This window comes from Vulpes vulpes, chromosome 9 (assembly GCF_048418805.1).
Source record: "Vulpes vulpes isolate BD-2025 chromosome 9, VulVul3, whole genome shotgun sequence".
Taxonomy (NCBI): Eukaryota; Metazoa; Chordata; class Mammalia; order Carnivora; family Canidae; genus Vulpes; species Vulpes vulpes.
The window spans coordinates 13,622,544-13,646,451 of record NC_132788.1 but is presented as its reverse complement, the minus strand read 5'-3'; the positions used below and the strand labels follow the sequence as shown (position 1 = coordinate 13,646,451).

The 23,908-nt window shown below is 38.5% G+C and overlaps 1 protein-coding gene across 30 annotated transcripts in view; it reads right to left on the bottom strand.

Moving 5' to 3' along the window:
• DOCK10 (dedicator of cytokinesis 10) overlaps positions 1 to 23,908 on the bottom strand; it is a 259,737-nt gene that overhangs the window by 107,684 nt on the left and 128,145 nt on the right. For all 30 annotated transcript variants that reach the window (XM_072719383.1, XM_072719388.1, XM_072719401.1 and 27 more), the window contains exons 4-7: positions 9,770 to 9,852; positions 1,970 to 2,042; positions 1,570 to 1,692; positions 1,185 to 1,319 (exon numbers count right to left, since the gene is read on the bottom strand). In XM_072719383.1, the coding sequence (XP_072575484.1) occupies positions 1,185 to 1,319; positions 1,570 to 1,692; positions 1,970 to 2,042; positions 9,770 to 9,852 (414 nt within the window). The remainder of the gene's footprint in view (positions 1 to 1,184; positions 1,320 to 1,569; positions 1,693 to 1,969; positions 2,043 to 9,769; positions 9,853 to 23,908) is intronic.

Sequence of the window (23,908 nt, the reverse complement as noted above, 5' to 3'; positions counted from 1 at the left end):
TACTTTCTGGAGGAATTCCAGATTTTAACAGATAAACCATCCAGAAAAAGGCTAGGCCTAAGTGACTGGAGAGAACTCCATTTTGCATGTGCACATCCAAGTGCCCCTGGTATTAATCCAAGATGTAATCTGGCTATGGAGCAAGCTCTGTGGATGCCTGTGGCTCGGTGGGAAGGGATCTGCTCTCAGTGACCTGTGACCAGAAACACAGTCCTTGAGCTCAATGAGCCAGCGTCTTTCTGTGAAATTCAACATGAAATTGCTATAACATTCAGTTGCTTCAGGTTTTATGTAAGAAGGAGTGAGGATACTTATTTCAGCAGAGCGGAAAGAATAAATGAAAGCAAGATGTCCAAAGAAGTCTATGAAATTATTTTGCTTCCCTTTGCCACAGTGGTCCATGTCACAACGAATACCTTAAACAATAGACTGAAGACCAAGACCTTGCAGAACAGCATTGTCTGTGAAAAGCACTGAGTTTGTTCCTGAAATTAAGTTTTTGGGAATTGGTATAATCCTTGTCTTTGAAGGAAATCTCTTTAAAAGGAAGATTCTGTCTATGTACGCTGCAGATTTCCTATTACCCGACAATAAAGATAGTATTTATGAAGTATAGTGAACTATATGGTTTATATATTATCTTACTGAATTCTTTAGCTCAGTGGCTCTCTACACTGTCACCACACAAGCAGTCATTTTCCCCTTCGCCTCAAATTCACCCAACTTGTGTTTTGCCTCAGGACCTTTGCACTTGCTGTCCTGCTCATTCTTTAGTTTTCAGGTCAAATAATTTCTCTTGGAAAATGTTCTTCTCACTTCTAGAACATTAACATTGCTTTCCAACCTTATCATTTGTCTCTCTCTCTTCCATAGCCCTGTTTCTTTTCTTTTTTTAAATTTTCTTTATTCCAGGTTTTACCAGCTGATTCCATTCCGTTGATTTCTTTCTTTGCTTATTTTCTGTTTTTCTTTCTTTATTGGAAGTGAGTTTTGTGAAAGCAAAAATCGAGGCTGCCTTGTTTTCCACTGAATCCCTAGTCTAGAATGGTTCTTGGGTCATATCAGCTACTCCATAAACACTGATGGAATGAGTGACTGATGATTGGATGAACACACTCTCTGATTAAAAAACCCAAGAAGCGGGCGGTGGGGGGACCCAAAGAAGAAGAGGGATTTCTACTCACCTGTACCACACCTGTACAGGAATCCAAAAAGATGCAGCCTTTGGGTTCTTTGGATATTTTTTCATCTTTGTAAAAATTCATGATGTAGGAGTTATCTGGCAACTGAGTCAGCTGGAAGTAGCGCTTTTTGAAGGACTGGATAAGGGAAAAGATATACAGAGGTCGTTCACACTGCGGTGTGCTATCACAGAAATTAGAATTTTTCTAATTCCTTCCAGAACACTCCATTCCCAGGGCACTGTTCTAGAGAAGAGCATCCTCCCTTCTCATAAACTATGACATGAAACATCAACTCAATGCAAATGACTCTCCTCTGTGCTCTGACCGAAGGAGGGGGTGTCAAGAAAGCTGGCAGAAACAAAGATGGGTCTCGATGTCTCCTTACCCGAACAGTAACGGTATTGTTCACGGTGCTGTTAAAATTCCCCTTGTAGAGCCAGCCAGACTTGAAAACTCCAGTTCCTCCCGCTCCCCCACCGCCCTTGGAGGACGAGTGGGAGGTGGTATCCTGTAGAAAAGGCATCACTGGCATGACAGCAATCTTTTGTGTATCCCAGATCTTAGACACAGCACTCGAAAATGAACCTCCTCTTTCTCTCATTGACTCATCTTAAACCATCATGTTCAATTTCAAAACAAACTGTGGCTCATTGTAGCTAAAAGCCCTAACACAAGTAGCTACTGCGGCTTTTATGTAAAACCGGTCAGAATGTGAACTGCTCTAGTGAAAGGAACTAATTCTCCTCCTCCCATTTTCAACATTTCGTTTTCAACAATTTACTTACTTCATCCTTATCAGCGTCTTCATGGTCAACCTCAAAGGAATGTGAGGGAAGTTTCTCTGGTTTGTATTCTGCTCTGGTGTTAAGAACAAACAAACAAACAAAAAACAGTTTCTGATTTGTCCTTTGAGACATGGCTTTTGTTTTCCACAGTTCCCTAGGTAACAACTCTTGTCTTTTTAAATAAAAATGAAGTAATCTTGTGAGGGGCCTACTTCCTTTGGACGTGCTAACTTTCCCCTACACTGTTACATCTTATCGCTGGCAAATGAATCTCTATTTTAAACCATGGAGCTGCTCACTATACAGATTTACACATGCCTTCTTGAAGGACACAAGGGCAAGCACAATCTTTTTAAAGGTTTGGTGGCTTTTATTTTCCTTCGCCCACATTCTGCCGTGGAATATGAAGTAGTGATGTTTTCATTTCCGATTTGCCTTTGTCTCACAGGCCTTTAAGGGTACCAGATGGTCATTGAAAACTATGTTCCTAGAACCCATCTGTGCTCTGGCCACTAGGTTGCGCTGCTCTCCTAACTGTGGCCTCCCCCAAAGTCCACCCCAACCTGATTTCCTGGCATCGTGCTCCCTTGGTGCATCGCTATGGTAGCCCTGGAAAGCTGAGCATCCCACAGGAGCAAGAGTGTGCACCTGATACTATAAATGGTAAAACAGGACAAAACAAACGTCCTTGTCTTGATTTTATTTCATAACTCGAGGCTGAAGGAAGGTGATCAACAGCATCCAAGGTTCAGGCAGCCCTTGACACCTAACTAGGAAATCCTACATGTAGAATTTGCATGGAATATTTATATTTTCTTTAAGGTGATCTGTATTGTGTAGAAGCAACCTCAGAATCTGACTTTTGAGAAAAAAAAGCCCAAGGGCACTCATTCAGTTACTCCTATCCCAAATCTTTTCCTATGTTGATGGTATTCCAGATAGGAAGGGGCATGACCAAGGACTCTTTATACTTAAACATGCATAAAATTACCAGACTGCGTTCACATAGGGGTTCAATGCATTCAAATGGGTTCACAATATTTCTTTACTTTCCCTCTGAAAGGCCTGGTAATGCCCATTTCCGGTTCACAGCAGGGCAAGTTGGAGCAAAGAAAGAACACTGACCTCACCATTAAAATGGAAAAGCCTGGGATCAGAGTCACATTCTCTCTACTTGATAAGAGTATTTTTTTTCAACTGTGATAAAATATACATAACAGGAAAATAATGATATTAACCATGTTTAAGTATCCAGTTCAGTGGCATTAGGTACATTCACATTATTGTGCAACCATCACCGCAGTCTATTTCTAGACCTTTCTCATTCCCAAAATGAACTGTCCCCATTACACAATAGTTCTGCATCTCTCCTTTCCCCCGCCCCTGGTAACTACTGTTCTGCTTTCTGCCTCTATGTATTTGACTATTCTGGGTTACCTCATGCAAGTGGAATCATGCCATATGTGTCATTTTCTGTCTGTCTTATTTCAGTTATTGTACAATGTCTTCAAGGTTCATTCATGTTGTGGCATGTATCAGGATTTTGTTCTTTTTTAAGGCTAAATAATATTCCATTGTAGTCTAAAAAGAGTTTATGCCCTCAAAGTAGTTGCCACGAAGGGATCCCTAGAGTCTACAAATTACTACTCTCTCCCTGTAGATGCCAGACATATGTCTGTTCTGATTCTTACCTGAATCTGCTATTTGTGCATCTGTCTTACCCTTCACTAGATTACTTCTCTTTTTTTTGAATTTTAAAGTTTTTTTTTCTTTTAATTTGTTTCAGAGAAGGGGGAAAAGGGGCAGAGAGAAAGGGAGAGGGAATCTCAAGCAGTCCATGCTAAGTGTGGAGCTGGAAGCGGGGGTCAATCTCACAACGCTGAGATCAGGTCCTGAGCCAAGACCAAGAGCCTGATGCTCAACTGACTGTGCCTCTCAGTCTGGCCAGATGACATGTCTCTTAAAGGCAGGGCCTCCAATGGAGTCCCGTCTCCACCTCCCCCAGCTTTGTATTTTCCTACTGTTAGAGATGCTCTATACGCATTTGCTGATTGCAGCAATGATAGGCAAGGTGAACAAGGAGATCACAGAAATGAAAGAATAAAAAATGGTAGAATTTAAAGCTGTTTTTGGAAGGCATTTTGGTGATGCTAAAACACATTTTTTGACAATCAACACCCTAAGGGATACCTCCAGTATGTTAAACAGGTTTTTATTTTTTATTTTATTTTATTTTATTTTATTTTATTTTATTTTATTTTATTTACTTTATTTATTCATGATAGAAACACAGAAAGAGAGAGAGAGAGAGAGAGAGAGACAGAGAGAGAGGCAGAGACACAGGCAGAGGGAGAAGAAGGCTCCATGCAGGGAGCCCAATATGGGACTCGATCCCGGGGCCCAGGATCATGCCCTGGGCCAAAGGCAGGCGCCAAACCACTGAGCTAAACAGTTTTTTTAAAATGACCTTATTACTATTGTGAATTTGTTTTATAAATTCAAATTCAGGTAAGTTACTTGCCACTGAAATCAATAACTAAGAAAAATAAAGCTATTCTGGGGTACACAGTAGTTGATATTGGATGATATCTGGGATCTCACTTCAGCCCTATTCCCTATTAATCCATTTTGTTTTGGTTGTGTGGTCTTGATATGAAATCCAAAGACCCACAGGTAAGTAGTTGTAAATGGTAATGGGCTTATTTAAAAGCCAGAGGCTTGAAGGAAGGGTGGTAGGAAATGTGTTATTTTAAGATTGTCTCCTCCATAGGTTCTGGCACATGGTAAGCATGGAATAAACATTTGTGCATTGATGTAAATGAATTTGCTCGAATGGGTATGCATTATTCTAAATTCCAGAAACATATTCATAAATACATAATACAACCTTCTTCATCCATGACTTATCTGCAAGTTCAAAGAAGTTCAAAAATCTCTACCAAGATAGCAGAACGTTTGTAGCGAAGTCTAAATATGTACTAAGAAGCACACTGCTTTTTATTAAATTATGTATGTGTGTAATCAGACATTTGTACACAAACCCTAGAACTCCAGTCTAGTCTAGTCTTGCTGTTGTATTGAGAAGAAAATGAAATCTGTAACAGCTACTCACAAAAACACACAGTGCAAGAGGTGCGATGAGAAGTCCTATTTCCAAAATGCTACTTCTTGTATGTAGGATAAGTTAATTCAAACCATCTTTAATAAGTGTGTTAAGTAAGATTGAAGCCATTGTTCTCTTTCAAAGGATCGTAGGGGTACCTGTACCCTTTTCTTCTTCTTACACAGCCTTATAGATACTTAAGCATATCTGTGCCCATTGCCCTTAATGTTAACTTGCTCTGCCTCTTTGGGTTAGGGTCAAGTTTATGCAAAAGCAGAGCCAGTAGCAGATGACAGTGCTATTTTAGGACTGCTGGGAAATTTTTCCTGTCCTACCCAAAATACCCCTTTTCTCTTTAACAAACATCTTGACATTCCTGAAGTAGGAGTAGACCTTTTCACCTTTCCATTTGATTGGCAAAAGCCCCTGAACACAACCCTCTGCTCTCTTCCTCATCCCATAAAACGCAACACATTGCCTGAGATTCAGAGGCAGATTCCTACGGCTGATTTCAGAGCAATGACTCCAAGTATTTTGTCTGCAGGGAAGGGAACATGAGTGTTCCAAAATTCTTAAAACGATGGCAAGGCAGTAAAGGGAGTATTAATAAAACATCCCAAGTGAAAGATAGAGGAATGTGTACGGAAAAACTGAGGGAGAGGCAGCAGAGACAAACTTGAAGATGTCTTTGTGAACATCTGGTTCAGGGGTGTTCCTATGCTATATGCTAATTATTTCCTGTTAGTGCCTTTCACCTTGACACTATTCTATCCCTTTCTGAATTTCTTATTCTATTCTCTTCTGCCAACGGGACTTACTCTTTCTTACAAAACACCAATCTGGCAGGCATCTGTTCTTGGAAACTATGGATCACAATTGTGGCCATGCTCCTCAGTGATTGATAGATCTATTTATTTATCTAAATATCTCACCTTTTCTTTATCCATTCACTCATTGATGGACATTTAGATTATTTCCATGTCTTGGCTATTGTCAATAATGCTACAGTGAACACAGGGGTGCACATATCTTTTCGAATTTGCATTTTATTTTCTTTGGATAAATACGCAGAAGTGGAGTTGCTAGGCCATACGGTAGTTCTATTTTTAAATTTTTGAGGGTGCAATTTTAGTGGCCGCACCAGTTTGTACTCCCACCAATAGTTCATGAGGGTTCCCCTCTTGACATGTCCTCATTACAACTTATTTTTGTCTTTTTGATACTAGCCTCTGTAATAGGTGTGAGGTGATACCTCACTGCGGCTTTGATCTGTATTTTCCTGATGAATATTTGTATTTCCCAATGATAAGTACTTTTCATGTACTCGTTGGCCACTGCCTGTCTTCCTTGGAAAAATGTCTATTCAGATCCTCTGCTCATTTTTAAATTGGATTGTTTTATTTATTTATTTATTTTTTGCTATTGAGTTGTATGCCTTGCTTGTATATTGCCTTGTTTGGATATTAACCTCTTATCAGATATATGATTTGCAGATATTTTCTCCATTCACTGGGTTACCTTTTCATTACATTGATGGATTTCCTTTGCCATGCAGAAGCTTTTGAGTTAGATGTAGTTCCACATGTTTATTTTTGTTTGAATGCAGTTGGATCAAAAAAAAAAAATCATTGCCAAGACAGTTGTCAAGGAGCTTCTCTCTTGTTTCCTTCCAGGAGTTTTATGGTTTCAGGTATAACAGTCAAGTCTTTAATCCATTTTGAGTTAACTTTTGTGGATAGTGTACGATAGGGTCAGGTTCCAAGCTTTTGTACATGTCTGTCCAGTTTTCTCAACACCATTTATTGAAGAGACTGTCCTTTCCCTGCAGTATATTCTTGGCTCTTCTGACATCATAACTTTTTATCATTCTTGTCTCCTGGGAATCCCAAGTTCAGTGCTGATTTTTATTGTGAAGGCTTACATTTTATACTCTAGCCTGAAATAATGTTTCTCTCCAGTATCTTCCTATGAACAGACACTTAAAAAAAAGTGAGGTTCTTAAGAGTTAATAATAACACAATTTCAAATTTAAGAATAAGAATTAGGGAGATAAACACGCACTCCTCTTTTCAGTCTACCGTAATTGCACATTTTTATTTTGGAGCCTCAGCAACCCTTAAAAAGAAATGATCAGTTTAAATTGGTAGCAGACATAGGAGAATTCTTCTAATCCAGGAGGCATGAACATGATTTACTTCTAATAGCCTCTGAAGGCCAAGGAAATTATCTGTTTCCGCTACTGACCTAAATATGTGTAGTCTTTAATGGGGAGTGCTTAGCTTTGTAACATCATTTCAAAAATAATTTTTCTCTTCAGTGTTAACAGTCTTCATTAGTTCAGGGGATGTGTGAGAATTATATTCTAGAACTTCTGATTTTCACTCTGAATACACATAGTTCATTAAAATCTCCTACTTTGTGGCAGGGTTACTCTTCCCCTTCTTGGTATCAACTTCCTTCAGTTAATTAAGGGAAATTCTCAACAATATTTTGGTTACCTTAATCTTGCTTCTCGTGCATTTTTTCTCATGCCCCATGAGAATTCTAATTCAAGGATGACATCCAGGCCCTGTTCTCACTGTTTCCATACCATGAAGGCGAAATCTTTCATTTATGTATTTTGCTTGGTGGCATCATGGACATAAAGAAAGGTGTGTGGGGAGAAAGCCACTAAAGATTTCAACAGACCTGATGTCAGCAGGAAAGCACATACTTGGAAGGGCAGTTAAATGTCTCTTTCTACAGTATCTCACTTCCCATGAGGTCTTCCAACCGCTGGGACACAGCTTCCACACCGCAACTGCTTCTCAGAACAGTTTTTTTAGAAAGAGGAAGTCTCAACGTTAAAAAATGCTTTGTTTTTCAGTTGTGCCTACAAACAGTGTGACTACTGCACGGACATCCCAAATATAGCAATTACTCATGAAAGCCCAGCATGCAGTGGGACCTTGCCAACACGAAGTTACAGGAGGCTATCTATCAGGAGTGACCTGGATTTAAAAGGATGTTCAGCGATTTGGTAAAAGTTAATGTTCACTGGTTTGCAAAAAAAGTTTGCTGTTTTGGGGGAACATTGTTTTGCTCTTTACTTTGTAATGCAACTGAAAAATAAATGGCCTCTTTTCCCTCCACCCCTCCTTCTTCCTCCTCCTCCTCGTCGTCGTCGTCGTCGTTGTCCTCCTCCTCCTCCTCCTTTTCTTCTTCTTCTTCTTCTTCTTCTTCTTCTTCTTCTTCTTCTTCTTCTTCTTCTTTCTTTACTCACTGCTACAATCCCATTCTCCTTAGAGTAGTTCAAGTGATCTTTTAAAGAAGGAAACGGGATCACATCACACTGTAGGTTAAAATTTCCTCAGGCTTCTGTGGTGGTGAGAATGAATCCAAGCTCTTTTCTGGGGCCCACCAGGCCCCTTGTCTCCTTCTCTGGTTTCAGCTTACAGCTCTTCTAACCCTCAATTCCAGCTTCATTCTGCTCAAGAGACCACGCTGGTTCCCAAGTCAGGGCATCTGTTCTTGCTCCTTCCCCTGGGAAATCCTTTCTGAAGATCACGGTGCTGGTAGCTACTGTTCCTGCAGATCGAGCTCAGATGGCACCTTCTCTGAGCTATTCCATAGCTCCTTCCAATTCTACTTTTGAGAGCTGAGAGCAACCCTTTCAAGTATCTGAGTCTGGAACAGTTGTTTCTGGGGGCTCAGGATATCTGGGCCAATCGTGCCCAAATCTAAACCACATATCCACTAAAAAGTTAGATGTGATGTGTATCTTCTCAACATCATTGCTTGAGGAAAATGTTACTGACAACTTCACTTTTGATTGTCATAAATATTTTTTCTGGGTTATTTGCATCATTTTAGTTGGATGACCCAACGCATTAGGAGATTCCAATTCATTGCAGTTCTTTGAATTTGAGCACTCCAATCCACCCAGAAGTGATGTATTTCAAAATTTGTATTCAGTTAGTTTACTTATCCACTAAGTAATTATTGCACACTGACCATGGGCCAGGCATTCTCCTAGCCTGCAGGGGATTCAGCAAGAATAAGTCCCTGTCCTTTGGGGATTTTTGCTTTCCTGGGAGACACAGACACTGAATAAGTGACAACTGTAGTTCAGGTAGTAGGTCAGGGGAGCTTGTCTGTGAAGGTGACATTTGAATGGGCGCAGAATAAAGACATCCTCTCCTAAACACTCTATTTCCCCACAGTCCACACACACAAAAAAATAGCTGTTTATTTTTCCCTTTTTGCTGTTCTTAAACATATATCACTTCTGTAGAAGTTGTTTATTTTCATGACTTTTGATATCACGATGTGAAAAAACATGAAACCAGTGGCAAATCTGAATGCTAAATACAGAATATAGTCAGAAAAATGTTTTGGTCCAAACTGTTCTTTTTCTAGCCCTGTTATATCTGATATTGAAATGACAACTCACAAAAGGATGATATAATGATACTTTAAGACTTTGTTCAAAAATTAAATAAGAATAATTTACACCTCACAATCGATTCTGTGTGTATACAAGAAAATGTACGTCGTTGAACAAAATGTTCTATCGTGACTCTTATTTTTAAATTTTGTAAAATATACCATGACACTAGATTAACATACATGTATTTGTAAACAATGGTAGAACTTAAACAGAGAACATATTTTATACATGGAAAAACCCAAGGGGTACTACCTTGATAGGTTCTTACCGGGGTAACTGTCGGATGTCTCCAGAATATTGTTCATATTTGTAGTTTACCACATACCATTGGGAACTATAAAATTTACAAGCCTGGAATTAAAAAAAATGATGATTAAAAATTATCATTAAAAAAATCAGCTGTCCTGGCAAAAAGCTAATACAGTTATCATCTCTGGGGTAGTGTTAAGGTGGCTATGTTAGCAATTTTAACACAGGTTAGGGGCTTGCTCCTTATAATCAGTTCACATTTTCTAATGAAATGGAAATCTAACCTTTCCCAGACTCTTGGAGGAGGAACTATTTAACATACTTATTCTATTTTACACCATCGAAGAAAGCCTAACTTAATCACCCAATGAATCATACCAGATACGTTGCTAACCTCAAGTACTGTCATTTTTCTGCTTTCCTTAGCAACCTTCCATTATTTAACAGTTCTTAGTGGTAGAAGATATTATTATTTCTATGTAATCTTTTCATTGTAATTTTAGCCAATTTCTGCTCATTCTGTGTAACTTATCTTTTTTTCCTCCCTATGTCAGCTGTGTTAATTTGAAATCAGATTTTTCAGTTTTACCTCAATGCCTTCTCAAGGCCAGCCTTATCCATGATTACTCATTGATTTTTATAAATATATATGAATAAAAGATGACCAAAAACTTGGTATGCAGCGACTGATTTTTCAGTATTTATTGATGGCAAATATTTCCCAAACAGCTATCATGCACCTAGCAATCAATGTATTGATGGAGTGGTAATGGGAGTTTCACTCATGACCCTGCGATCATGACCTGAGCCTAAATCAAGAGTTGGATCCTTAATCCACTGAGCCACCCAGGCGCCCCTCACTAGGTGGCTTTTAAAGATTCATTTGCATTCTAAAATTACATGAACCTGGGGATTGAGCAGCTGACATGAAGATTATAAGGAAGTCTTGTCTTCTCTAGTGGAGATAATGAGGAGCAATAAGCTTACTGCAAAGAGAGAAATAAAGAACCGTGGTTGTTGGGAATCGGGAAGGGGACAGGCGAGGATATCTGCGTGTGAAGCATCACTGGGGGTGTGCAAATGCCACAAGCAAGAAAAGCACTAGCCCTGTTTTGCAGAAACATGAAGTGTAGGAGGGAACCACCCCGAGGTTGCTGCAGAAAGGTTGATGGAGAGCAGTAGGTGTGGGCACGGGTCTTAAGATGCAGGGAAAGGTAGGGTGAGGAGAGACTAGTCGAGTGTCCTCAGCCGCTCTGGACTTCTCTGGCCTTGAACTTGCTCCACGCCGTGACTTTATTTGTTCAGGGGAGCTCCCACGCACAAACTGGAGACAGAAGCTAAACAAGGAGTGAGCCTGGGACCAAGACAAGAGTAGGAGGATGTTGGCAGAGAGGAGTGGTGAAAAACAGCTACAGGACCGACAGACGTGGATACCCGCAAAGGGAATTTGGGAGATCAGGATGGACTACTACGGATGGAGAAGGGGAATGGGAACAAAACTGAATCTTTGGCTAAAGTGAAACTACTTAACTTGCGATTCCTGAGCCAATTCTTCAAATCACATGTTTCTGGAAGTAAGGGGTAAACTAAGCCCTGATATGCTCCTTGGCTAAAAAGTTCTATCTTCATTTTAGATAAAGATGCCAAGGATTCAGACAGGGAGTATGGGCCACGGCATCCCAAGGTCACAAGGACAGAACGTTCACGATCACAGTTCTTTCTCTTCTCACTGCCCTTTCTCTATACCTGGCAATAGCTCTCAAATGCAATGAGATATATTTAAAAATGAAAAACAAAACCAAAAAAATCTACTTTCTTTATGCATTTCCCTTTTTCCCTCTCTTTTTTTCCAACACACAGTTTTACATGGTCTCCCCTTCCCAAGTGTTTATTTGAACTTGAATGTCGTTTTTATTCACTTAATGGCATATTCTAGATTTTTTACATTTGTTTTCTAAATTTCATGACCACTTTAAACAAGTAGAATAAAATATCATACCCTAATTTACTAATCTAGTCTCCTAGTTTTGGAGATCATTCCTTCCTTCCACAAACATCACTGAACTCTTTCTTACTGGGTTGTTCTAGGTGATGTGAAATAACATCAGTGAAAAAGGAACAAAAATGTATGCCTTTTTGAGACTTATGCCCTTGTGAAGAGCTGGTTGATAAACACAAAATAAGTAAATTGTGTGTATGTTGAAAAGTGGTATCTGTTATGTGAAAAAAAAAAAGCAGGAGAAGGGCGAGGATAAGAGTTGGAGACCAATTTAATAGAATGGTTAGGATGGGGACCACAGAGATGCTAACATTTGAGAAAATGTTCTTGAGAAAAGACTTCTAGAATAGGACAGGGTGGGTGGTTATTGTGGTTCTTCAGATTTTGTGCCATTGTAGAAAATATGAGTATTTTTTAAAGGAGGCTTTTATTAAAAAAATGAGAATTTTTCCAAAAAATGAGTATTCAGAGTATTTCTTCATGCATTTGGTCTTCCCATCCTCTCCCAAGTCTGACCCATTTGGGGTTATTTTCTTAGAATAGAGTGCTTAAAGTATTTTAAAGATCCTGGGCAAAAAACTGCCAAACCAATGTATATTTGTTATAAGAAAAAGGAAAATAGAAGGTATGGCACTGGACCAGGAACTACACAGCTTTATTCTTGTTTTGGAACTAACCCCTAATACTGACTTCCAACATGGCTTTTGGTCAAATTATTTCATTTATTAGGATCTCAGATTTAGCTAGTTAACAACCAGAATATTAGACTAGATTGAGAAGTCTCTGTCTCATAATCTCTATCTCTAAATTCCCTAATCTGGAGGTTAATGGGACAAAGATGCACTGATTTACTTTATTTACCCTTTCTTGCCACCCACAGTATTGATGTTTAGCCATGATACACAGGTACACTTCACGTGTATTTCACATGATGTTCACAATATGCCACAGGCTTAACTCCATCTGAGATACGTACATCCTGAATTCCACTGACCCAAAATGAATGTGGAACTTTCTTATATCACTACAGTCTAGCAAAGAAGTACTTCTTTTCTAGTTTGGAGTGCCATGTACTTGTCAGATACCACACCACTAGGTGCTGTACCAAGGGTTTTAATAAGAATTCTATGAAATTTTATTTCTATTTTATAAATCATAGAGCACAGAGAGGCTCAGATCTTTGCCAAAGGTCCTACACATGATAGAAGTAGGACTTCAAATTGCATTTGTCTGACTCTAGAAGTCCATCAGCTAATTTATGAATTGTTTGATGATTTCAGACTTCTTTTTTTCTTTTAGGCACATTTGGACCATCATTCCAAATGTTTGTATGGCATTTCTGCTTCTGTCTTGGAGTCAGACAGACCTGGTTTTGAATTTAATGTTAACGGTGAGATTTCAATTAAGTAACTTAGTATCTCTAAATTTCTTTATCTGTCTAAATAACACCAACTTCATAAGAATCTAATAAGACACTCCCTATAAAGCAACTAACATAGGGTATGTACTTAATAAACACTTGCTTTAAAAATCAGTTTTCTCAGCATATTTGAGTCGATGTATAATCCACAGTCACAATAGTTGATAATAACAAGTAGTTTTTCTTGACGCACGAAGTAGAGTTTTGGAGAGATATATTAGCTCTGATTATCAAAGAGGTCTGCTTTAATCAAATTCCTTCTGAATTTATTTGCTATGTTTCATGTATGGTGGTGGGTAGATGAGGATTAGGGGTAGAACAGATGACCCTTAAAAAAATCCATCTAAATCTGTGATTTCTTGGATTCTGAGAAAGCCAGTGCATTTTACAAACACATAAATGTTTCTCCTACATAGCAATGGCATTTTGGAAATGTTACGCATAGAAAATTATTCTCTCTTCTTTGTTCCTGCCCACACAGTCACTCTCATTAAGAGCTATTTTAATTATGACTACAACGCCTCTTTGTCCAAAAATGAAGCTGAAAGGGCCTGTTGCAAATTCAAAGTCACAGGCTACAACTCTGCTTGTTACGGTAAGGCAGTGGTTCCATTCCCCCCTTAACTATCTAGCCCACAGCACAGCTTTCAAGATCCCAGCTCCTCACCCTTGGAGGCTGTCACCATCTACTTCAAAAGTGAAGACTATGAATATCCAGCAAAAGTTTGCTGAGCTGGTGAATTTTTTTCACACGGCAATGCCTCGATTCACATTTTATTAATTTATTGTTTGCTTGTTCAGCTTTTATGCTTCCTATCTCTGCTGTTATGCATTTTGATACAAAAAAGCTGAGCAAGGTCAACATGCTCAAAGGCTTTTATACCATTAGGATGATGCTTCCTAAATGGCAACCTGTTCATTAATTATTAGGGATTGTTATTTAAAATGCAGATTCTTGGGTCCCACACGAGAGCAACTAAATCAGAAATCTCTACAGGGGCCCCCAAATCTATCATTCCACTAGAGGGGTGATGTGGTCCATCAGGGTCTCGACTTCATACAGTCAACTCTGGTAATTGAGGTCACCCTCCAGTTGAAAGAGCAGGGGCATATTGACTGTGGGATGGGGTTTTTATTTAGAGTAGGTATTCAATATTTATTTGAATGAGTGTATTTCCTATATCCTTTTTCTGTTAGACATAACATGACACTATGAAAGTTCTAAAAATCTACATACTGGGGCACCTGGGTGGCTTAGTGGTTGAGTGTCTGCCTTAGGCTCAGGTTGTGATCTTGGGATCCTGGGATCAAATGCCACATCAGGTTCCCTGCAGGGAGTGTGCTTCTCCCTTTGCCTGTCTCTGCCTCTCTCTGTGTCTCTCATGAATAAATAAATAAAATCTCTAAAAAAAAAAATCTAAATACTTTAGAAAAGATTGGGCAATTGTAAAGGGCACCTTAAAATACTATAAGGAAAATATTTCATTTTTTTCCCTTTCCTCTTCTCTTTAGAGAATCATCAGAATCCATTCAAATCAGGTTACTTACCTCAAATAGCAATTTGGGTTTGGCAATGTAATTTGTCCATCTCTTAAAAGGGCTGATGATTAGATTCTGGCTACAGAGTAATAAGCAGGTAATAAATGGCTCTTCAGATGCAAAATTCTTTTTCTTTCTGGCTATAGAGGTTGATTTAATTACATTGCTAGTTTCTTGCCAGAAAGATGTATGCAACCACAAAAGGTGTTCATTTTGACCCTTAGTCACCACTGGGATGAATTCTGTATTTGTAAGATGATGGTGGTAATTTCACATTCATGGCAGTCTTTATTAAGTTTAGAAGTAATTACGCGTATTATATAAATGTTTAAAATGTAGCATCATAAAATTAAGTGAATTTAGGCAAATTATGTATTGAAAGGGTAGCTGGGTAATTTATTGTCCACACCAAGACACTACAAAATGACAGAAGAGGCTATTGGCCAGGCCAATGGGTAGAACATGAGACTCTTCTTGCAACCAGGACATGTGGTCACTCAATATGTTGATATTTTAGAGAAAAAGAGAAAAGGCACTAAACCTATTTTTTCTTTAATGGGGTCACATCTATGTATTCCTTTAAAATGAAATAATTATTTTTTGCGGTATAAAAATAAGTTGAACACAATGAGTTTTACCACTTATACTATAGTCCTGGTAAAGAAGGAAAAATGTTTGGACAAAATAAACAAAGTAAATATAGATATGACTCAGTTTCAGAAATCATGGTACAAGCCAAATAATAATGGATTTGGGGTCTGAGTTTTTAAAATATCATTTGATATTAGACAGTTATTATGTATATAAATATGCATGTATGATATAAAAGAGAATGTCCTATCAAATCCCAGCCATAAATGAGAATCATTTTTCAACTACTTTGTTACTTTGAATTATAGAGCAGCCTAAATTGGTATTTAAATTGGAAACAAATCAAAATATTTGGGTTTTTTTTTTGTTTTTTTAAACTGTGTTGTATGAAGGCAGTTGAACAAACTGTAAAATTAGACTTTCATAAATCACACCTGTGCCTGACCCGGGAACATACATTCTAATTTCCCAGCTATATCTCACAAGTAATTTGTCAAGACATGAATAATGGATGGTACTAAAAACCTTGGTAATATTATGATCGAAATCATTCTTTTTAGGGAAGGCATAAAATCTGGGTTGTAATTCAATGTGATTGAAATTTGTAGGTTCAAACTTAAACTGGGTTCTTTTTTTAACATTTTTATATGCGAGGGTTTCAGACTTAAACTTCTGTGTTTTTATCCACTTACGACCACACATGGTAGGATGATTTTTACTGTAGAGAAGAAGAGGCCACTTTAGACCTAGGACAGTTTTGCATATTTGGAAGCAAGACTGTTATTCTAGGGATTTTGGTGATGAGACAATAAGACAATAAATTTCTTCAAGGTTGTTAATGCGAAACTCAAAACTATTTTGTTTTCACCAGGGTGTTCTATATACATTTTATCCTAATGCCACTTACAAAATAAATGCATTTGACTTGATCTTAATCAACTTTTGTACGTGTACTATCTTTAGTGTTATACATGTAGTGTAAAAAATAAAATGGGTGATCTATTTTGTTCTGGCCATGATAGAAACAAAATTATTATACATAAATAAGATCAGGTCCAATATAGGATGATAATAGAGTTTGATCTCATTCTTCCGCTGCTTGAGGTCACAAAATAAATGTATCTTAACTTATACATTCACTTTTAAAAAGTAACACACAAAATGAAAAGTCCTGTAACCTCCAACGAAACATTATCGGTGAATTAAGAGCCCCATTTTTCAAAACAGAAACAAAATTTTTTCCATTCACACTAATTTTATTAAGAAAGGATTATGGCTTTTCTTTTTAATATGGAGGGAGTTTTTTAGTTACATTTTCCTCAATAATTTTCAGTAATTTAAACTGTGCATGTAGCCCTAATGTGTATCTAAGGAGTTGGTTCTATGGTGAGGAAAGCCATGCTTCTGTGTGAAGGTAATGAATGTATTAGAATCATTCTTTTGCTGCCCAATAAATGATTCAGAATCAGAAAATGTCATTCATCTTCACTTAATTTATATATGCAAAAAAAGCACCCCAAATCATTTATTAAAACACTTATTCTTATTTCTGGGTAAGTTTGAATGCACATTATTATTCTACATATGAGATTCAAACAATGTGTGTAAAGTACAAAGCCATTTTAACTACAGGAAAGGTTTCTTTATCAACGCACATAATATGCAGTTCAAAATTAAACATGAAACACATAAAATTATTTTAACCATAAAGTGAAAAATGGAATTCCTTTTTGTGCAACAGGATACATTTCATTCTAGTTTGATATGTTTCTTCTGGTTAACAAAAGAGGGCAGCAAGAAATACATTTTAAATCATAGTCAATCTTCCTCTCCCCAAAATTTTCTTTGCTATGTTTGGGATCCAAATTGATTAATATCTCCTTTACTTCTCAACATGATGCAGCTTCTATCTTGAATATTTATTTATTTGTTTGTTTATTTATTTATTTAAATATTTTATTTATTTATTCATGAGAGGCAGAGACAGAGGCAGAGACAGAGGCAGAGGGAGAAACAGGCTCCTCACAGGCAGCCCAATGTGGGACTTGATCCTGGAATCCTGGGATCACCCTGAGCCAAAGACAGATGCTCAACCACTGAGTCACCCAGGTGTCCCAATCTCAAATATTTATAATTTTCTCTTGAATTAGTTGAATGCTATCTATCTGTGTCCAAATGGTGGAAGAGGAAAAAGAGGCAGAGGAAAATAAAAATTTTCTTAATATTATATTCATTTGATCATATTATTTTTTATGTTTACAAAATTTTCCTTAACAAATTAAGCAATATTTTAGTATACACTGTAACAGTCTACCGAATTATTTTTAACTTTGGTATGCATGGAATATTTTCACTGAAGGGTTCCAATAATTTTTTTTAAAGATTTTATCTGTTTATTCACAGAGACACATACAGAAAGAGAGGCAGAGACACAGGCAGAGGGAGAAGCAGGCTCCATGCAGGGAGCCTGACGTGGGACTCGATCCCAGATCCCCAGGGTCAGGCCCTGGACTGAAGGCAGTGCTAAATCACTGAGCCACTCGGGCTGCCCAGTTCCAATAATTTTATTGGATTTACTGTCAAAGTGCTGTGTAGATAAAGAGACCACAATACACTAACACATTGTTTGATAAGATAACACATCTTTTCAGGGTTTAACCCGCTGTAATCAGGTTGTGTTCATACCCTTTGAAGATGTTCTGTCACAGAATTGTCAATGAGAGCTACCCTACCACCCAGCTATTGTACTACTAGGTATTTAACCCAAAGATATGAATGCAGTTATCCGAAGGGGCACCTGCACCCCAATGCTTATAGCAGCAATGTCCACAATAGCTAAACTATGGAAAGAGCCCAGATATCCATTGACAGATGAATGGATAAAGGAAGATGTGGTACACACACACACACACACACACACACACACACAGACACACACGTACACATACAATGGAATACTACTCAGCCATTAAAAAGAGATCTTGCCATTTGCAACAATGTGGTTGGAACTAGAGGGTAGTATGCTAAGCAAAATAAGTCAGTCAGAGAAAGGCAATTATCATATGAACTCACTCATATGTGGAATTTAAGAAGTAAAAGCAAAAAGGATCACAGGGGAAGGGTGGGAAAAATAAAATAAGACAAAATCAGAGAGGGAGATAAACCATGAGAGACTCTTAAGTCTAGGAAACAAACTGAGGGTTGCTGGAGGGTAATTGGTGGGGTTAGGGGTAACTGGGTAATGGACATTAAGGAGGGCACATGATGTGGTGAGCACTGGGTACTGTAGGCAACTGATGAATCACTGACCTCTACCTCTGAAACTAATAATATACTACATGTTAATTAACTGAATTTCAATAAAATAAAATAATTTAAAAAAAAAGGACTGCCAATGGGGGATCCCTGGGTGGCTCAGCGGTTTGGCGCCTGCCTTTGGCCCAGGGCGCGATCCTGGAGTCCCGGGATCGAGTCCCACGTCGGGTTCCTGGCATGGAGCCTGCTTCTCCCTCCTCCTGTGTCTCTGCCTCTCTCTCTCTCTCTCTGTGTCTATCATAAATAATAAATAAATAAATCTTTTTTTTTAAAAAAAAAAGAACTGCCAATGACTCTGATGACCAAACCCAGTGGGCCCTTCCTTATGTGATACTTCTTCGGCATTTTATACCGTTAACTAATGCTTGCTATGGACTCTTTAATTCTGAAAAAACAATTTCTTCTTGTTTTCTTCATCTCCCTGTCCACTCCACCTCCCAAGTAGGGCCCACTTTACCAGTTCCTTAAGTGGGAGTTCAGCCCAAGGACTTTCCCCTCAGCTCCAGCCAAGTCCCCATGGCATTTCTGGTAAACTCTTCTAGGCTCAAAGCTTCTACTTTCAAATCCAGAGCAACTGCCCACCTCTTCCTCTTGCACTGGGACCTGCCTATTTATCTCCTTCTTGGGCATCTGTCTCTATATGCATGTTGACCAGTGACATTATTTTATTTGCTACATTCATCACTACTTGAACAATCTTTACTTTCTTCTGGGCATCTTATCTCAATTACTGGCCTATCTAGCTAATAGCCCAACACAAATATGTGGGAGTAACAGCCACCATACCTCTCCCTTTCTTTCTGTTCAGTCACCAACTTCTGTCAATCCCATTACTTTAATGGCCTTTACTATCATTACTATCACACTGCCATATGTTAGTGTAGGGCTTTAACACCGCTGGGCTACTCAAATAAATAGTCTTCCATCTCTTGAACTTCTCTTCAGTTTTACTCATTCCCCCATACAAGCAAACCAATACATTCTCTGGTCTGTTTTTTTTTTTTTTAAGGATTTTATTTATTTATTCATGAGACACAGAGAGACGCAGAGACAGGCAGAAGGAGAAGCAGGCTCCCTGCAGTGAGCCTGATGCAGGACTCGATCCCAGGACCCTGGGATCATGATCTGAGCCAAAGGCAGATGTTCAACCACTGAACCACCCAGGTGTACCTCTCTGGCCTGCTTAGCTAATTTTTTCTAATATGTGAACCTGACCTCATTTCTCTCTTTTACCGTAACACTCCAAGGATACTCGTCAGATTGCACTGTAAAAATCTGATCACAGGTCTGGTATTTCTTGCCTGAAGGTGAGCTCCCTGAAGGTGAGGACTATGTTTCATCTATTTGGTGACAACCACTTAGTAAGTGCTATGTTGTTGAAAAATAAACCCAGTCCAACCTTTCATGCAGTGGACAGGTCCTTCACTGCATACACTTTGCATGTGATCCATAGTAACAGTATAAATCAGTGGGAGAAGAATTTTCTACGTGAAGAATTTAACCCTTTGTAAAGACAGGGTAATCAGCTTCACCCAACTGAACTGAGTAGGAGTTTCTGTGTATATCCAAAGGAGTAGCTTGTTTAAGCCACTGAGTTCATTTTTCCTCCTTGGATGAGAGAAAATAATAATCCAATAATTAGGTAAGGGGTTGAGAGGAGAAATTTAAGGGCTGGAAAAAAGTGCTACTCTGAACTTCATGAGCACTGTTATTTACTACAAATTTTGAAATTAACCTTGTGTATACTTGCATTTTGCTGCATGAGGATAAATCCATAGAACAACCGCATGTGGGTGTATCTGGGATCATGTCCTAGTATTCCAAGAGGTTTACCCTCTGGACAAAGATAGACACTTTTGATAAGTAATGGTAAGAGGTTTGTCCATGAAAAGAAAGAAAAGAAAATTTCTTTGATCTTTTGGGAGCTTTAATATTCCTTTTCTCTTCAACACCATCTGCCTTAATGAAAATCATATCAGGTTTTACCTAATAGATTGTTTTACTTGAGCTGTCTCTTCTCCCTAGTTTGTGATGATCTCATTCCCTCAGATTCACATCAGCATTTCTCAAAGATGGTTTTCAAGAGACTTGGGGGAAAATGGACAGAATTTCTCTATGGTCAAACAAACATGGTAAATACCACGTGTCATATTCCTTTCTAAAGTAGTCTTCCTGGATATTGTGTATGTGTGTGTGTGTGTGTGTGTGTGTGTATGTGTGTGTGTTCTGTGGATATCCTGCTGACCCAGCTTTCTGCAAAACATTCTGTGCCTATGTGAAATTGGTGTCTACTCTCATCTTAACCATTTGTTCTGCTAGTTTTTAATGTGGATTTTCTACCAAAGCCTAAGGATTTCCACATTTATTGTCTGCTTTAAGTCTGATATTTATTTCCTATTCAGTCTTGGGTCTTATATACTTTTTTCCTAGAGAATGCCACTATTTCTGGTCTAGAACCTGCTTAAAATCTAAACTTTTCCTTGTCCCAACCTAATACTGTCTGGATGAAGACAGTATATAATCCGTGTGTGTGTGTGTGCCCGTGCGTGAGTGTGTTCATGTGTGTATTTATATGTAGAAGTAAGTGTAGGGGTGCCTGGTGATGGTTCATTCGGTTAAGCATCCAACTCTTTTTTATTTATTTATTTTTTTAAGCATCCAACTCTTGATCTCAGCTCAGCTCTTGATTTCGGGTTGGGAGTTCAGGCTCCACATTGGGCACGGAGCCTACTTTTATTAAAAAAGCAAATGTAGGCATAGATAGTCTGCTTCTACTCTTATTTATTCTTTCAATTTTAATTTTTGCAAAAATTTAATTTTTGCTTCTGTTCTAACATTTCCATAACTCTTAACATCACCAAGTGTTTTATGTCTTGATGAAAGTGAGGTTTGGATTCTTGAATTCATGATTTACCTCTTGCTTCATCATTATTCTATTCCTGCAGCAGATGGGTTTCCAGAAATTGCAGAGGGCTTTGTTGGCAGAGTAACTTGCTATACTTTAGTACTTTGTCAGTATTTCTCTCAGCTAGTCAGCTGAAGTGGTCCCTAGACCCTTGCTGCCTGTTGGGCCACTGTATCATTCTCAATTCTCTGTTTTCATCTTCTTTGTTAAGAGAGACCAAACTGGGAGCTTAGTTTTAATTAGTGTTCTGAGCTTCTGGCTTTATATTATTCTTTTGTGTATATTAAAATGAAAACTTTACTATAGAAGTTTTGCTTAAGAAGTCTGCATCCTGTTTATAGATTCCTTTAATTGCTTCCCAACCCCCAGTGGGAGGGGTAGTACTTGTTTTATCACGGAAGTGTTTGATTTTTTTTTTTTTTCTGGTTGTAGATGTTGATTTTAAGCCACTTATGAGAATCAGATAAAGACACTGCTCCCCAGTTGTTATATTCCAACTGTTTTCATATCATTGTTATATTTATTTTTAGAAACACAGTCTTGGAATTATTAATATACTTATTTGAAGATAAAGAAACTGAGGCAGAAAAGTTAAACATATATCAAAAGGAAGGACATATTCCATGATAAACAGTGGAAATATCCTCATCAGGTCTGGCTCTTAAATGTGTTTAAACACATTTCCCAAAGGGTTAGAGATAGTCAAGTTGGTAAGGGCATAGAGCATAGGGTTCAGAGAGACCAGGGCCTTAATTACGGCTCTGTGTAAAGTAGGACAAGTCAATCACTCAGAATCTGTTTTCTAGGCTGTAAAATGAGTAGTAAGATCTATCACACAGAGGGTGCAAAATTATATGTATATGTACATGTTGCTCAACTATGGTTTGATGTTAATTTATCATAATTTTATGAAGCGCTTTAATGGATATGAAATAAGCCTATACTCTGGTGTGGGGGAATATTAGACTTATATTGAATCAACAGGGAAGAGAATTAATAACAGATAAAACAGAAAAGGGACAGACTGTTCATTTTATTTAAACTCCTATTAAAAATATAAAGTCATTCCAGATTAAAAGAAGAAAAGAATGCTCACTGCCTTTCAAACAGAGCTGAGAATTGTCAAGGTAGTGAGAGATAATTCAAAATCAGTATTGAACTGGATGTGTTTAAATTAGATTCATGCCAGGATGCTGCCTAGCAACCACAGAATTTGTCCTCACCACCCCGAGGGGAGCCACAGGGCACTTAGTGCAGAGAGGACCACAAAGGTTGCTTAGCGCAATAAAGCAGAGGCTGTAAGGGATGCACGTGTTTCTACAAAACATCAATGAATTCATTTCAGTGCTGGCTTAAACTGATTTCAAAAATCCAGCCAATGTTTCTCCAAGTGTGGGCCACTATTTGCATCAGAGTTACCTGGACAGAATGAGTGGGATTGTCAGGGAGGACACTGAGAGACTGAGTCCTTCCAGAGGGCAGCTGTAGTAGAGCACCATCTGGGCACTTAGCATCATGGTGAAGAGGCTAGAGGCCACTGTGGTTGGACGGTAGGGATGGGGAAGCTGGATCTGTTTATTTCCAGCTGAGGATGCTGAACACTTGCTTTATGTTTCTATGAAAGCTTCCTCATCATTACAAGGTGCTGCTGCGGTAGCAACATTGGTTTATAATTACTGCAACTACAAGGGCTTAGAAGTGTATCTGGCACAGAAAAAGTCGTCAATAAAGGTTACTGCTATTACCTATTGTGGTTAAGACTCCTTGCCAGCATAACTCTCTGGGATTGTTTCTCAGTCTTAACCCAGCTCTCTGGTGACTTCTTCCTTTTTATCTGCCGTCTCCAGGCTTCACTATTCATGTTCTATTATCATCACATGATATTTGTAACTGGGGTTTCTCTTCTTTCTATCCTATAAGTACAGGCATCCCTTTAGTCCCATCTTGAAAACCAAGCAAACTATGGCAGTTTCCACAGCTAGTGATACAGAAAAATTATCAGGGAATAAAATAGTTTCTTCTCGGGCTTCCTCTTCTTTCTTTCCTTTTCCTTTTTCTCCTTTAGATCCAAGCAGCTGAGGAAAACATAATGTTTGTTCACGTCACCCAGACAAATGGCCTGTCCTGAAGCTTGTACCATAGAAGTTGGGCAGAAACCTGGGATGTACAGTAAAAGACATTGTATTTGACTTCTCCTTGGAGCAGTTCTTAGGAGGAAGGAGAAGCCAAGGAGGGAAGTGAGAAAAGCAGGAAAAATCCCAGGTTGCAAGCAGTTGAAAGGTAGGAACACAGGTAAAGGTGAGCAATTTCGCCCCAGGAGGAAGAGCAAGGCAAAGGCAAATTTTGTGGTCAACATGTTCTCCCCTGAAGTTGACATTCTCAGAAACTA